This window comes from Melanotaenia boesemani, chromosome 21 (genome assembly GCF_017639745.1).
Source record: "Melanotaenia boesemani isolate fMelBoe1 chromosome 21, fMelBoe1.pri, whole genome shotgun sequence".
In the NCBI taxonomy this organism is placed as follows: domain Eukaryota; kingdom Metazoa; phylum Chordata; class Actinopteri; order Atheriniformes; family Melanotaeniidae; genus Melanotaenia; species Melanotaenia boesemani.
This window is the reverse complement of record NC_055702.1, coordinates 10668332-10684703: the sequence shown is the minus strand read 5'-3', so window position 1 is coordinate 10684703 and position 16372 is coordinate 10668332. Positions and strand designations below refer to the sequence as shown.

Sequence of the window (16372 nt, the reverse complement as noted above, 5' to 3'; positions counted from 1 at the left end):
CATCAGGCATTCAGCAGAAAAACTTGGACTTAGGCGGGATTGGACTGTCCAAAGAGAAAATGATCCAGAAATTTCAGCCAAAGCGGTCAAAAAAAAAAAATGGTTTACAGAGAGCAATATTAGCATTTGTGAGAAGTCGAGCCAGCCAGATCTAAATCCATCCCTAGAATCTGTGGAGGAACTAAAGTCCAAAGTAATGGAAAAGCACCCTTCCAACCTCAAAGACCTGGAGATTGTCATCAAAGAGGAATGGACCAGTATCCCGATGGAAACATGCAAAAAGCTCGTTGGCAATTTTGAGAACTTTTTTACTTATTTGATGCCAAATAAAGACTTTGCCACAGATGACTGAGAAAGGGCATGAAAAATGATGGGTGTGATAGTTTTAGTAAATATGTATACAAGAAAAACAGAAAAAATACTTCATGAAAATATCTATGTGGCATTTTACACTATTTTTCATGTGTTTATGTCATTTCCTGCCAGAGGAAAAATTATTGGTCAATAAAAACTCACTGTAAATCAGAATTTGGCATGGTTATGAATAATTATGAGCCTAATTGTGTGATCTCACACAAGCAGGTTGACTGGACCCTTGAGGCTAAGTTCTCTCCTTTTTTGCCTTTATAGTCTGAATATAGTGAACAGCTGAGTGCAGTAAGAGTCTGGGGGAAGTAGATGGATGGAGCTGGCAGGGGACATGATGGGCCTTCCAGAACTTCTATCAGGCTGAAAACCATTAAGGGCCTTTCCCATGGTCTCAGGGGCCAAAAGAGGCAAAAGAGTCCTGCTGAAATGAAGTAGGTTGTGATTGTGAGGATCAGGACCAAGGCTTTTTAATGAGGCTTTTAAATAGTGGAGAGAAATGCAGTCTGAGCAGTTTCATGTGGCCTGAGGAGAGCTTGATTATTGCTGCTGGCTCTGGCCCGAGCTTATGCTCCTTTGTTTTGAAAGACAAGGCCACTTTCAGTTTGACCCTGGTTGAAGCCTGAACAGTCCGCAAAAATAAAGGTATAAACAAACCACAAAAGACAACAAGGCATTCTCTCATTTAAGCTGTTGCGTAACTCAAAACATCTTTCCAAATGAGAATAGATGCCTCCTTCATGTGCCTGCCTGCACTAATTGTCAGCTGCATCATGATTAACTGTTTTTTCCTCCTGCAGTTGGAGCAGTCAGCACCATGTGCCATCGTTATATACGTGAATGGCAATGTAGATTCACTTAAATAATTCACCAGCTGACAGGGAGAAACTGTTAGCTGTGTTTCCTCTCAGTGACTCGTATCACAATCTGACAGCCCTCTTCCCAAACACCCCTTCTGCACACAGACTGAATAAACTCATATCTTCCCACTCATATCTTCTAACCAGTTTTCCCAAGGATGTGTTTGTGTTACGAAAGTCCTGTGCTGTTGTGTTTTAAGCAACTTGTTTTGACATTGGGAGATGGTGGTTTGTGCCATAGTTTTGTCTGGAGAACTACTTATTTTTTCATTTTTTTAAGTGTGGGAAATAAAATCAACAAGGATTTCTAAGCAAAAAAATAAAAGAGAGATTTGTGGGTGGTTTGGTGATTTGAAGAAAAAAGACTTTGTTTATGGTGACCTACAGCGGTCTCACCTCCAGTTCTCCACAGTCACACTCCTCTCCCTCCTCCACGTAGCCATTGCCACATTTCTGCCCACCGTAGAGTACTTTAACCTCTGGCATGTTGAATAGACACATCCCCACACCTTTTTCAAAACTAGCTGTCAGGTCCTTCTTGCTGCAGCTGCTGAAAACTGTGGGGAACGGGTACCTGCCGGGAAGAGAAATGTTTTGAGTGGCGCAAATAGAGAGCAAGGAGGAAGAAGACTAAAATTCCCCTTAAGGGCCCTCCACAGTCTGATGTAACCAGTAATAACTGCTGGTAATCACAAAATCAATTAGCCACTGGGGCTCAGTAACCTCTCTAAAGCTCTATGAGCAGGATAACAGCTCAGGGTCCTCGTGACTTTTCTCCCTACGGAGGAAAGGAGATATGATTAGACATATTTCATGAGACAGGGGATCATAAAAATTCAACCCAAAAAGTGCTTCCTTTGCAAGACTTGCAACACCCATGAATTTAGGAGCTTGGGGGACAGCGTGGTTTTAATATTGTTTTTGAAACGAAAACAGAGAGGGTGGTCTGCTCCACAGGGAAAGCACACAGCTCCAGGCCCTGTCTGCCAAAAGCTTTGTTAAAGACCTCATGTGGCTTTATTGAACTTCTCTGTGATAATCTAGCACCTTATATGAAAGAGTGTGTGTAAGGTGTGCATGAATATGTGTTGATTGAATCACTCCCCTTATGACTATTGATACAAATGCACCATATGAGATTTTTCATAACTCCACCAGCGCCACAAAATTCAGCACGAGGCCAGAAAAAGGTGAGTTAGAGCGTAATCTTCCCACTTAAATCTCTGCTTGTCTTTGAGCACACAGATAAGTGATAGAAAGTGGGAGATTCAGGTCAGTTCTTTCAACAGGCTCTATGAAGGGCTGTTGAATTTTTTAAATGTACATTGTGAAGTATGTCATCAATCATGCTTTTGCACCTGCACTACCTCTGCCACCCACTTGCCACTTCGGGCTTGAAGGCTTAAATGTTAGAATTTCTCTCCTTTGCATGGGCCACTGATGCAGTGGGGATAAAAACATACAAGCTGAGCAATAGCAGCAGCACCCAAAAGGTTGGTCTCATAACTCAGTCAACATTCATGTTCTGGTACAGTATCTAGTTGTGTTTGATTCTAAACCATTTAAAATTTTCCAGATTCCTTCGTAGATATAACCTAAACCTTATCAGATGTGAATGTAGGCTCTAAACTAAATTAAGAGAATGCAATCCAACAAAAAAAGACAAAAAAAAATATAATACCTGGCCGTTTCTTTTGTGTATTAAGGACAAAGTAAAAATCATTTTAGCATAATGTTTTATTAAATCACTGAAAGCTATTTAAAAGTACATGTATGTAAATGAGAACATTATAGAAAAAATTGCTTTTATTATCTGACATGACTTCTTCGTGCAGGAATAACTGCAACTAAAGATTTAAAGTAACTGTTGATCAATCTTACATATCAGTTTAGAGCTATTTTAGCCTACTACTTAACGGAACAGCTTCAGATCTGCAACAATCTGGGTTTAACCACGTTAACTTTGCAATTTAGACAGTTCTATAACATTTCTACTGAAAATGGGGCTAATGGCGTCTTGCTTTGACCCTTATTGTAGCATAAGGTATTTTCCAAACAAGGAACAATTGTATTCATAAGATGTTTGAAAATGTAATATAACTGAAAACTGGTACAAATCTTTCAATACCAGTACTTCACAGGCTGAGTATGGGGGCCAATTCTTATAAACAGCTGTTTGTTTAGAGACTAATTGAAGCTGATGCTGTACTCTTTCATCTGCAACCAAAGAGAAAACGTTTGTACCTCCAGGACTAACCGTGGCATGGATTTGCAGGCCTGCATTAAATTAATTTATAATTCAATATGGGAGTTAAAGAATAAACAAAAAATACCTCCATACCATAATTCTCTATACCATGCTATGTTATAGAAAATGCCATAAGATAATGTGGAACGAGGGACCTCAAATGTCTCAAGCAGAATAAAACATGACAAATCATCAACTGCTTGAGAGCTTCCAAACTCCCTGAATCTAAATCCAATTAAGCATCCAATAGATTATAGAGAACTTCATCCACAGACCCAAAACCAACAGGTCACTAAAGCTGTTTTCATTTATTAGCTGTACCTATTAGCAAAAAAAGATGTCCTTGTTACTCCGGTGTGGTTTCTTCTCTGTAATTCACACCTAACAAACAGAGGGAACTCAGCCCTCTATCAATGTCAAGCTGGTGCCGCAGAATCACCTGAGTGATGATAGCATTGTAGTTTAAAGTAGCAAGCTTCAGTTGCAGCCTGCCTTTATACACATAGCACTACCTCCAATGTGGTTTCTGTACCTTCACATGATACTGATGAGAAACAAAGCCCTTGCTTGAAGGCTACGTTTTCTAATGTTCAGAAGACAGACACCAAAATCCACAGGAGACCTCCAAAAAGCTACTTCCATATACTCATAGCTCATAGAAGTTTTTCTATCTCAATGCTGTGGCTAGTATGTGTGATAATCCTTGGTACTCGAATAATTGCAACTGTGCTGGAGCTGAACAAAAGTGTTGGAGCTGTTGATTTAATTTCAATCACTTGTTTAATGCTGAGAATTTAACTGGTTTTTGAGCCACTGGGTATACGAACATGAAAGCCATTATAAAAAAAGCCTCTGTGGATTTTTCAAGAAGCAGGGATGTCTGTGTTGCTAAAAGATGGCAACTCTTTCAAACTGAGTTGTCTCTGATGGGGCTTTCCATGTCTAATACAGAACTAAATATGTCTTGAATCTGAAAATGTTATAACATGACCTCATTCTTGGCTGCCTTTGATGTGTTACATCAATGCTTGCCATTGAATCAGCCCCACGCTCTCCTAAGGTTATGTTAGGTGAAAGGTAGTTACCTTGAAACAGATTAAATATACTGGACTGAAGCAAAAGGTCAGAGTGGATTTGTAATTACAAGAAATGGCAAAAGTGAAGAGCAATAAAAGTTGCAATAAGAGCCATTATTGTGTCATCTGCCCCCCCCCCCCTCCCTCCTCCACTCTGATGAACAGCTGTCAAGGTTGCTGTTCAACAGGAAGACCATTTCCTCCACATCTTCTGTTGTTGATTTCCTTTTTGCCCTGAGAGCCGGTGCCAAAATTGCTTGCTCAAGTTGTGCCCCCTCTTTTGCTGCAATCATTCAATTTCCATGAACTCAGCCCCAGTCTTCAATTATAAGCCATCCAAATGCATGACAAACACTCACATCCTTGTTTTCCTTTTATTTATTTATTTTTTTAAAAGTTAACACTGAGATACATGAGCAGTTCACAGGTCCAGCTGTTCTTTATGAGCACCAGTACAGAAGTAAATGGTTTACCCAGCAACCGTCTGGGGGTGGGAGGGAGAGTAATGGCTCTGAGACACTGATGAACTATTCTGGATGGCATTTAGCAGCTGCAGTCCCAAAGGCAGGTAAAACACTTCAAGTTCCAGTTAAGGTTGGCACATCTGGAGCTTATGGCAAACTAAAGACACTGTGGACATCCACTCATTCCATGAATGTCTGGTTCACCACTTGAAAAGAAAAGCAGCAGTTTGACTCTGCAGACCTTCATTGTGTTCGCAGCATGTTCCCAATATAAAATGAGTTGCACTCGCCTCTGTCTAGTCTTTAAGACTCCTCACTGTTCTTACAGTGCTGCATTATTTTCCACCTGGTCAAGCTTCGGCTCCTTTACGGGATAAATTCTTTTATTCTTTTGTTCACCTACAGTCATTGTTTAAGCCTCAGAAGAACTGCAGCTGATATATGATAAAGAGTACAAAGCAACAGCCAGATGAGGATTTAATGGATTTGTGGGAGGTCTGGGATAAGGAATCATTTCCAGTTCTGTCATGGGTTTCTGTAATCTGTCCAACACTGTGATGGTAATACAGAACTGGAGGCTAGATAGGTAGAACCTCTGTCAATTTACAAAGCAGCATTTAGACTATTAATAGAAGATATTTCTGCATTACTGTCCACAAATCAAACCATGTATCATCAGATACAATATACTAAGACAAAGAATCGTTTTGAAATGCACATGGAATTTTAACCTAAATTCAAAGGACAAGGCTTTCTTATAGTTCAGATCACAGAATAATTGAAAATCTATCCACCACACCTTACACAGTCAATTTATACGTTTACTCTAAAAAAAACACGGATCTGTCTTTTTTTCTGATGACGTATCTGCAAAAACATTTTCAAATAAAATACTAAGTGTGCAAATATTGCCTGGGACTCTGTTTTCATTGTGAAACATCTTGATCTGACACAAATGTGAATGAATCTCACTCAACCCTGACTTTGACAACTGTGACTATAATAAATATTTCATGAGCCAAAACCACAGTTTCACAACACACCCTGTGTGCTGGTGGAACCTGAACACCAAGAGATGACACTCAGTGATATGATCGCTTGGCATTTCTGGGTGTCTGGCAGTCTGACCTATATTGTAGGTACTGAAGAGCATTTTCACACTGATTTCCCTACAGACCTAATTAAAAAAAGGCATAGCAGTGAGTTGCTGTTCTTCAGTGGTGGGCACTGCTCACATTTCCATTCCATCTTCTTGGACTGACTTTCTTCATTTCATATTATTCACTGAATGTATTTGTCTTTCAGCAGCTTGGCATGTGTGAATTTATTAGCTGGCAATTATTTATTATCTATTTAATTTTTTATTACCTTTATTTATATTTATAGGAATAGTACACATTTAAAGCAAGTATATGACTTTGTATCTAAAGAATATTTAAATTAGAAGTTAAAAAATGTTGAGTTTGATGTCAAGTAAATTTTAACTTTTTTTTTTGTCCCTATTTACTTAATAGGTCTACCAGATATATAACACAGTCATCTGCATATTCCTGGAAACCAACTCAATTTACCCCAAACCCTTCCTAAAATGTAAGGAATATTTTTTCTCTCTACATTATTTTTTAACTCAAATAGAAAACCAATAACTATATTCAAGCCTGTTCACTCTGAATCCTATTTGAACTCCCTTCTGTCATACTTACATTTCTTTAGTGCTATGTATGTGTTATTTTTCCCCCTTTTCTGAGGTAAACCATAAATCAGTCACCAGCCTTATCTTTACAAACTCCTTTAATGAAAGAGCTTCGTGAGAAGACCAAACTGACACAATTTACCCTGAAACAGGAAACTAAAAAAACAAGTTTTCAGCACCAGACCAGCTGATCACAAGAAGCTCAGTCAAGTCTGTGTATGTTTAATGTGACTTTAAGGTGAAGGCACATAAGTAATAATAATAAGAAGAAGAATTAAACACAAAAGACTGAACGAAAGCTCACCTTAACAGAGCTCTGATTCTACGATTTACCATGGCAACATATAATATAAAAAACACAGCCTCTATTTTAATCCATTGAAACTATAAATATGAAAGCCTGTTATTGCAGCCATCTATTCATCTTACAAGAGTGGATAGTAATGAAAAAGCAATGTATGTAATAATGGATAGTAATCACTATTACATTGCATTCAATGTAGTCCACGCATTCATCATTTTGTTGCACTTGAATTTTCCTTAATGGATGAAACTGGACTGTACAATACCCCATACTTCTATTGTCCATCCATTTATCCTGTTATACCCCTTTTATCCTGTGATAAATAAGCAGAGAATAACTCATCTGGTTTTGAGCATGAGAAGGATACATCTTGGACAGGTTGGCAGATGACGGACAACCATGCACATGGACAATAATACACAAAACTAGTCTAAATTCACCAATTCATTCTACAAACGCATCTTCGGACCGTGGCAGGAAACAAAAGCGGGTGAAAGAAACCCACACGAAGACACAAACTCCATACAGATCAGCATGCTGACCACATTTTTATCATTTATGATTTTCAAATATATGAATTCAGCTGTGAGAACATAGATTTAACAGATATGATAGACTTTGCATCATATGATTAAAAAGAGTAATAATATTGTTTGTGTCTCATATCAGAGTGTATATGGTTAACCCTTAATTTATGTAAGAATTTCACATAAAGTGTTTTTAAGCTACATTAGTTTAGTTTAAGAATTTAAAGTCAGTGATAAAGATCCCAGTATGACTTATTATTCCTTATAGCTCATGCTTACATGATATGTAAGCAATACAGATGTTTCACTGCAGGGAAACTGATTGAAAGCTGTTTAAATGTTCATAAATCTTGGTGTGGAAATTTGGGACACTTTGTAGATTTTGTTCTAAGTTAAGGTTAAATACCTTTAAAGTGTTTCTGCCTGTAATTATCAGAATTTCTATAAAGAGTAAACGTCTGTGAATGAATGTGCTCAGATATGTGCTTTGATTTTAATTGTGTGAATGAAAACAGCGTATGACACAGGCGCCTCAGGTTAATCAGGAAAGGAAAAGTCAGAGTGGAACTTTAGAGTTTTCCTCATCTCAGGCTTAACATAGTGAAAACCAACAATCCACAGAAGACCCCAGGCATCAGAGTAATGGTAAACAAGATGTAAATCAGATCATCAAAACTGGAGAGAGAGCACAATGAAGTGGAACTGATGAAAGAAGAAAACCATATGGAGCATTTCTCATGTGTACATTTGTCCACATATTAGTTTCTGTGTCCACTCAGAGACCATGAGGAGTCTATTTGCTCTGCTTGTGTTAATGTGTGTGTGCTTTCAGGGAAAAAAATCTCAAAGAACAAGAATGACCAGCCTGTTCTCATTTAGAAGGAAACAAGGGAGGGTGGAGAATAAGATGGAAAGAAGGGGGACACAACAATTGGCCGTGACCAGTGAGAACAGGAAACAAATAGCACTCTGTGCAGATGTGTAGCTCTCACACTGCACCACCAACAACTGCCCCTACACCTCTCCCAAGTGTAATAAAGATAAACTGGATTTCATCATTCTTGAGGCTACAACAAGGCCGGCAGAAGTTATCGAATGACAGCATTCCTATTCTTCAGTAGAATCAAATAAAAGATCAATAAAATCAAAAAGCAGCACAACAGGTGCTTCTGACCAACTAAATGTTGCCAGAACTTTTTATTAATAATACTAATAATTCAATTAGTTGAAATTTAATTTCAATTAATAACAATAATTATTCAGTGGGCCTTTTTGTACCAGTTCATTAATGGCCTGACCTCATGTGGAGCCATCTGTATGATCAGCTTGAGCTTTGAAAAGACTTGATTGCTGTAAAAGAAAAACGTGGTAATCATCTTTACACAGCTATTGTGGTCTTTAAAAGCATGGAACTATAAGGTGAAATGCAGCACCAATTCAAGGAGAAATATATGATGCTGAGCTGAAATTAGCTAAAAAAATAGAAATTGGAAAGTAGGATCTTAGACAACCTTTCCTAGATGTATTATTTCCCCTAATACTGGGCTAAATAGCACAGCAATATGCCTCAATAAGAAGAAGCGCGGAAGGATTATTTAAAGCCAGCGACAATGTAATTTTTATTATTTTTTTTGCCTCCTGGAGTGCAAAAATCAGAGCCTTAGCAGGGAGCAGAAAAAAACTAAATATACCTTGCTTAATTTATGTAATTTCTGCTTCAATATTCTGAAAACCATTTTCTCTTTCATATTTAGTGAAGCTATCACTGATTTATATATGACCTGTGACATAGTTTACATAGTCAAAGGCGGAGGTGGTATGTCGTCCCTCCATGAAGACTGTGAAACATACAGTTTTCAGAGCTACTTAACTATTTATTTGAAGCTGCAGGGAGATTTTCAAACATTAAAGTTGCATGTATATCAAAGAATAGCTTCACTCTGTGAAAAGAGTAGAGCCATAGAAGAGGCAGACAAAGCTGGAGAACAACAGAAAGACAAAAACACTTTCTTTGCACTTTAACAAACCTACCTTTCTACATATATATATATATATTTGCTGTGTTGCCATTGTCTTTGGGGGTGGGGGCAAAGTTGACATCAAGGGATACCCTTAATCAGGGTTAAATATAAATCTGTAAACCTCATATTGGTGCATTGCTTTCTAAGTTTACAATTGAGACTAGTCTAGTGTTCCTGTGCTTTTTATGGTTCTCATCCAAATCAAATAGAGAGAAATGTTTCCAGCATAAACACCAGTCTGCGGCTCCCACACACCAGCAGACCTAAGTTTGGCTGGAACGGATAATCCAGTGTTTCCACCCAGAGCATCCCCAAGCTTCTGCAGAGTCAACTCCAAGATCTTCATTTTTTACACACTAAAAGTTAGGATTAATATAATACAGATGCAATATATTATGTGGACTTGTGCAATGTCTTAAGATTTTTGTGGCATATCAGCAATGTGCTGATTTTCAAATTCCGAAGGAGAATCAGTAAGTTAAACTTTTGTTTGAGCCAAGCACTGCGAATGAACCACTGACTTCCCATTAAGAGTGAGTCACTTTGCCTCAGGGCATTCACACAGCTGTTGAATCTGCCATAAACTCAATGGCCCAACAATTAAACAGCAACTGCAATATAAATCTGGGATTTTTTTGTAAGCGCTTCAAAGTCCTTAATAATTCAGACTTAATAATGTTTCTTTTTTTTAGTTTTTTGAGTTACAGGTAGAGCTAAGAAAAAAAAAGGCAATATTGATTAGAAAAAAATGAGAAGCTATCTATCTTTCAATTTATTGATTTGAGTGTAAAAACAGTGTGACTCACCCAGTTGAGGGAGTCATGATGCAGCCTCCACGATCCACTGTCACCCTGCAGCCACACCCTCTTTCCGGTGTGTCATGGTTCATTCCAAAGTTGTGTCCAAGTTCGTGGGCCAGAGTGACTGCTGCACCCAGGGGGTTGTCAGAATGGTCCTAAAAGCAGATCAGTAAGAGAAACTGAGTGTACCATTACATCTCACCAAAATCTACTCTAAAAGCTTTTTACTATACGAGTCAGATTCATCTTTATATTTCTAGGCTAGACAGGAAGCAAAGCCCAATCACGAAACGTGTCCATTTCAGAGCGCTGGTGCTACAATAAAACCAATAGTTAAACATGTGATTTTGATAGCATACTCTGAGGAAAACGTCAAGTAATAAAAAAATAATCAATGCAAGCCGGGACCCACTACAGCAACACTACTCAAATGAGGAGGATTTAACTGCATATTGCCAAAATTAAACAAACAATTTAGTGGGATCTGTTCTTATCAGAGAGTTTCATCTGTTCAACAACATGGCGCTGAAATGAGAAGTAGAAGCAGACTGTGTGCTGTCACCTTCAGATTGCTCGTCAAGCTCTGACAGAGATGTGCTGCTTCATTCGCACAAATAAAGACATCCTCTGAGCAAAACTAGCAGCTGAGGACAAGAAAAAAAAACCTCTCAAAGGACAAATTAAAAATTACAGGTAATCTGGCAAAGATACAGTATTAAAAATCAGATGATATAGGACGCAGCAACAATGACATGCTGAGTGAAAGCTGCTATTGAGGATTTCCTGCAAGGTGTGTAAAACATGAACGCATAAAGAGGCCAGTTAAATAATGTAAGGGCAGGAGCTATCAGCTCTTCACAGATGCAGAGCTGCGTGTTAGAGCACCTTGCCTCTAGAATCTTCAGAGAATGTGCATTATTCAATAGTTCTTGAGCTCACACTGACGCGCTGCTCTGCTGGGGGCTTTTGAAAGTAACAAAAATCAGCTGTCAGCACTGCAACCCAACTGAGTAGCCTGCTTCTATTAAAAAAAAAAAAAAAAAAAGCAACCTCTAACTATGTTTCCTAGAAAAACATAGACACAACAGATGAGGCTAGAGAGCTCAAGAGGGCACTTCACGCAACTGCCTGTGCTTTTCATCAGACCAATTAAATCAGTGTAACAATTACGGCTGGTACATGGAGATTCCAGATGTCTGAGGATGGATGTTTAAGATTTAACTGCCTCGCAGAATAACGATGAGGCTCGCAGGGAAAGTCAAACTAATGAGTAAACAAAGGGGTAAGACTTAAAACAAAATTGTTGTAATTTTGCTTGAAAGTTAGCAGCTGAAGCTCAGTCTTTTCTTTCTGTAATCTTAAGTATGGGGGATTTTTTTTCTTTACCATCTGGGTGGATAAGAGTAAAGAGGAATCTGGGGACAGGCTGTAAATCAGCCAGTGGGGCTTCACGAACACTCTTTCAGAGACACTGAGTGTAAAATAGTAGCATGATTTGTGCAAATGCAACATGTCCTAAACACATCGTACAAGGCTACCGATGTAATGGCTCTTCACTTATGACATACTGCAGAATTTTCATTCAGGCTGCAATATGCTCTTACCCTAAATTAATTCATTTATTGCACCTCATTAAAAATCCGAACATTTCCACTTGTGCAATCGATACACACTGAATTATTAGAACAAAAATGTAGGGTAGTATGCATACCCTCCACTTGGCCTTCCTGGAAAAAGACCCCCCAATGAAAACAAGTTCAAATCAGCTCCAGAATCCTTTTCTCAAACTTAGATTTAAGGGAGAAATTTGAGATTTTTGTCAACAATTAATCAAACAGCACTGACAGAAAGAGGGAAGATAGAAAAAAAGTCAATACTCCAAATATATCTTCTTCATTAAATAGCATCTGATAGCATTTTGCTGCATTTACATACCATGACGATCCCTCCGGACTGCTCTGCTGTGCACATGCTCATGATGGGTGCCATTCCAATAGTGGTGCCCTGAAAATACACCCCACTAAAACAGAGAACACAGTGGTTAAATCAGCACCCACATACAGCCTGAGCTTACACTAATATTAAAGGTAACACTAAGAATTTTTGTCCACTTACAAAGAACATTAACGAGAGTAACGTTTTGAAGAAAGGGGAAGAAGAGGTGAAAATGCAAATGTTCACAAGAAGCTGGTTACCATTTCGAAATTAGCATATTCTTATGCAAAAGGACAGCTTTTGTTGCCACATGCTTACCACTGTTTACCACTGGACTCTGATTATGTCTAAACGACTAATAACCCCAGGCATTAGTCATAAACAAGATAAAAATGCAGTTAGCTCTGAAGGTGAAAGAAATAATAATAATAGCTAAAAATGGTGAAAAACTATGAACTTCAATTATGAAAAAAGGTCTCCAAAGTGATGCCAAAGTTATTTGTTTTTCCTCATCAAGTAATTTTAACTTGTAGATGTAGTTTGTTTCTATCCAGTGGAGGGGATTTGAGATGGTTGCTATCTCAAACTTGACCACTAGATGTCAGAAATTGTAGGACGCTGTTAATTTAAAGCCCCTAGTTTTCAAACTGTGATAGCTATGCTGAAAAAATTTGTTTAAATAAATTAAGTTGTATACATAATGTCCTCATTTGCAGTTGTGTGCATGTGTGAGAATCTGTCAGACTTCTGTGATCACGTTAGAGTGATCAGATTATTCTGGCTTCATGTGTTCAGCTTATTCACATTTCTTACATGTGCAAACTCAACACAGACATGAAAACTAGCTGAAAATAATGGATACCATTATGACTGTTACCATGTAAACTTGACAAAAATTTTCTTACACAGGGTCACAGTCCTAATGAGAAGTTTCAAGTCTTACTCAATGCCACATGATTTTTATTTATTAAGTTATAGTCTTGTTTTGAGTAAATATATTGTAGGGAGGGTTATGTACCACAAAACCTGTGGAAAACACACACTCACTCCAGTTCAGCTCCACTCCCCCCATAAAAATCTAAGATGGCAACAGTTAAAATGTCAAACATGAGGTTTCCAAAAAGCTTTCTAAGGCTGCTGCATCCACTTTTGTATATTTGAGAGAAAACATAAAGGCCATTCTAAGACATTTGGTCTTGTAATAATTTAGGAAGAAAACACATTTCAAACAATGTTCTGGTTTACTTTTCTATTTTAGATGTACCTGATTAGCTGGGCATTGTCATGTGGCTTGTGAGGCAGCAGCTTGACCTTCCTCCAATCTAGAAACTCGTGCAATGTGGTGAAAGGGTCCTGGGTAATGGGACACTTGTCCACATCACTCCACACCTCCAGGCCCACCAGTGCAACTCGGATATTCAATGCCCTGTAGAACTGAAAGTTGAGGTGAGGAGGAGGAAGCAGAGAGACATGTGGCTTTAGTTTGTGGGCCTATTATTTGACTATCTCCACCTATTACAATACAAATTCTATATTTGATTCTACGTGTCCTATATGAATAAATCATCTTTTGCCCTTATTTTATCAAAGTGACACACACACTACACGATCTGTTGCACTGGTTTCAGCTTAGTTCTGAAATTGATCTTCCATTCATAATCCAATCAACCCCTGCTCACAGTTTGGATAATTCTCACTAGGCTTGATGTGACCCCTAATAAATCACATTTCAACATTGCATTCGCTCATTTCTCTCAGCTGTTACCTTGTCCACATAATTGGCAATCTCAGCCAGCCTCTGCTTGACCTTCTCCAGGTCTTTGCCTTGTTTCTGAAACTTAAAAACACAAGCACACAGAATAAAAACAACGAATGAAGAGATGCATACTCTTGACAGAATTTGGGACATTTTATCACTGTGTTGGCCGTGGAAGTTTTGTCCCTGTGAGCCGAGGAACAACTTCTATCATGTTAATTCTGCTCGTGCTTCTGCTGTGGCTTTTATCATCAAAGAGCGCCTCAGTGGAGCTTATAGGCTAAAGAGATAACCTTAAACCATCTTCTCCTATAGCCAACCTTTACTCGGCTGCTCCAAATCATGCAATAATGACCTATTTGTCTCACATCGGTAAAGAGCCTCTTTGAGATCTTAAGTGTAAGATTTGTGATATTCAGAGAGCACATCAAATCTGATTTGTGAGTCAAGTGGCCCTATAATGTATGCAGAAAGATGTAGATGGAGCAGGAGAGGGAAACAGATGAGTAAGTAGACACATCAGAGGTGACAACAAAGCCATGGTGGAGCCATCTTATCTACATCTCATGGGGAAAGGGCAGCTCAGCATATGACCTCTGAACCTCTTTCCTGTGGCATTCAGCAGGAGGGTGAAGAGGTTGAGACTGTGTGACTTCTGCTTACTTCTCTGTTGTCAGCCACGATGATGAGTTCCACGTACTTGGTTGTTGTCTGGACGTGGCGTTTGTGCTGGAAGAAAGAACAATAATATAGAGTAAAGAAGGGGAGATAAAAAAAGAAAGGTGGAGGAGAGGTGATTTGGATGCAAGGGAGAGAACAATAAATTGAGGATGTGGTGGAGGGCGGAAGAGACAAAAGTGATAAACCTAGGAAGAGAGAACACAGAGAAAGGAAGAAGGGCATTAGGAAGGGCAGCATAAATTCATCAGGTGGTCACTCGATATTGCGAATCTCACCTACAATCCACTCCACACAAAAGGCAGCAGAATTGAGAATCAGCACAAAGCAATCAGCTACCCTTTATGTCTGACCCAGTAAGAGCTGCTAAGGTCACACAATCCTCTGATAACACCATACAAGAGCTAACTTATTAACGAAATAAATCACGTTTTCTGGACTATGCTGTCTGCACTGCTAGCACAAAATAAAACACACTTGCACCTCTTTTCTTCTTTCCATAGTTTACGGAGAATGTGATACGATTAGTATTGATTTCTATGACAATTTCACAGGAACGTTACCACCATACCATTTGATTTTTCTGACATTTTCATGTTTGAATTTGTTGAAAATTTAGTTGTTTATCTTTTTTTAGTGTGGTCTGCCACAGTTCAACCTTTCTGAACAAGTAGATAATACGCAGCCCCTGGCCAAGGAGCATATCTATGATTCTCTCATGCTGTGTTGGGCAGCAACTCACTTTTTGCCATATGTCGAGTTAGAGTCTGTTTCACCTGCAAGCACAAGCTCAGTCTTTCTACTATCCTGCTAGCTAAGGGTTCTGCCTTCACTGCATGGCTCTCTTTCAACCTGAGCCTCTTTATCCTTGCTGGCCTGGCAGCTCTTGGCCCTTATCTGCTTTCTCCATAGATAAGCCAGGATGGGCAAGCGTGCTGTAAATGCACCCTATGGTGATTACCGAGGACACTGGAGAGGAGATACATGAACATTATGCTAATAGGAAGTGGAAAAACATCCATGTTCTGGAATAAAACCTAGTGAGTTAGCACTTTACTTGACAATGTAGAGTCTATTTTACAACACAATTATCTTTATAAACATGCAATTGAAAATACTGGCTTTTGCATTCGATTCCAGAGGATTTTGATTTAATAAAATCTACTAACCATGTAATTTTAAGCATTGAAAATGTGACATAAGGATCTCTTTTACAGAGAAGCTTTATTATGCACAGGAAACAAGGTGTGATGAAAACAAAAAACAGAGCTCCTCAGATATATTGGCTTGACTAATCAGCCAATATTCAGCTTGTTAACTGCAATCATCCTGTTTGCAAATAGAATAACATCAACTGATGGCAGTGGCTAATATTTATCTGGTGTCCTGGTTGTGTCACTTTGATTTTTCCTCAGTACTGATGAGATTTATTCTTACTTCATTTTGTTAAACACAAAAAGATTTTGTTGGGCGATGTAAGAACTGAGGGATCTTTATATGTGAAAGGTTATAGTAAGAGATCTTTGATACGCCTGTGTCATTCAAGGAATGTGTGATAAATGGCTGAAGGGATTTAAAACAGTTCAGCTATTTTCTATAGTGCACATTTAATTTTTTTCCCTGGCATTAAAGGGAAAGTATTTG

General features: G+C 38.6%; 1 protein-coding gene across 1 annotated transcript in view; it reads right to left on the bottom strand.

Moving 5' to 3' along the window:
- Nucleotides 1-16372, bottom strand: part of LOC121632515 (disintegrin and metalloproteinase domain-containing protein 12-like) — a 93801-nt gene that overhangs the window by 14235 nt on the left and 63194 nt on the right. The window contains exons 7-12 of the mRNA XM_041974090.1: nt 14714-14779; nt 14060-14131; nt 13559-13728; nt 12295-12379; nt 10366-10514; nt 1623-1800 (exon numbers count right to left, since the gene is read on the bottom strand). Of these exons, the coding sequence (XP_041830024.1) occupies nt 1623-1800; nt 10366-10514; nt 12295-12379; nt 13559-13728; nt 14060-14131; nt 14714-14779 (720 nt within the window). The remainder of the gene's footprint in view (nt 1-1622; nt 1801-10365; nt 10515-12294; nt 12380-13558; nt 13729-14059; nt 14132-14713; nt 14780-16372) is intronic.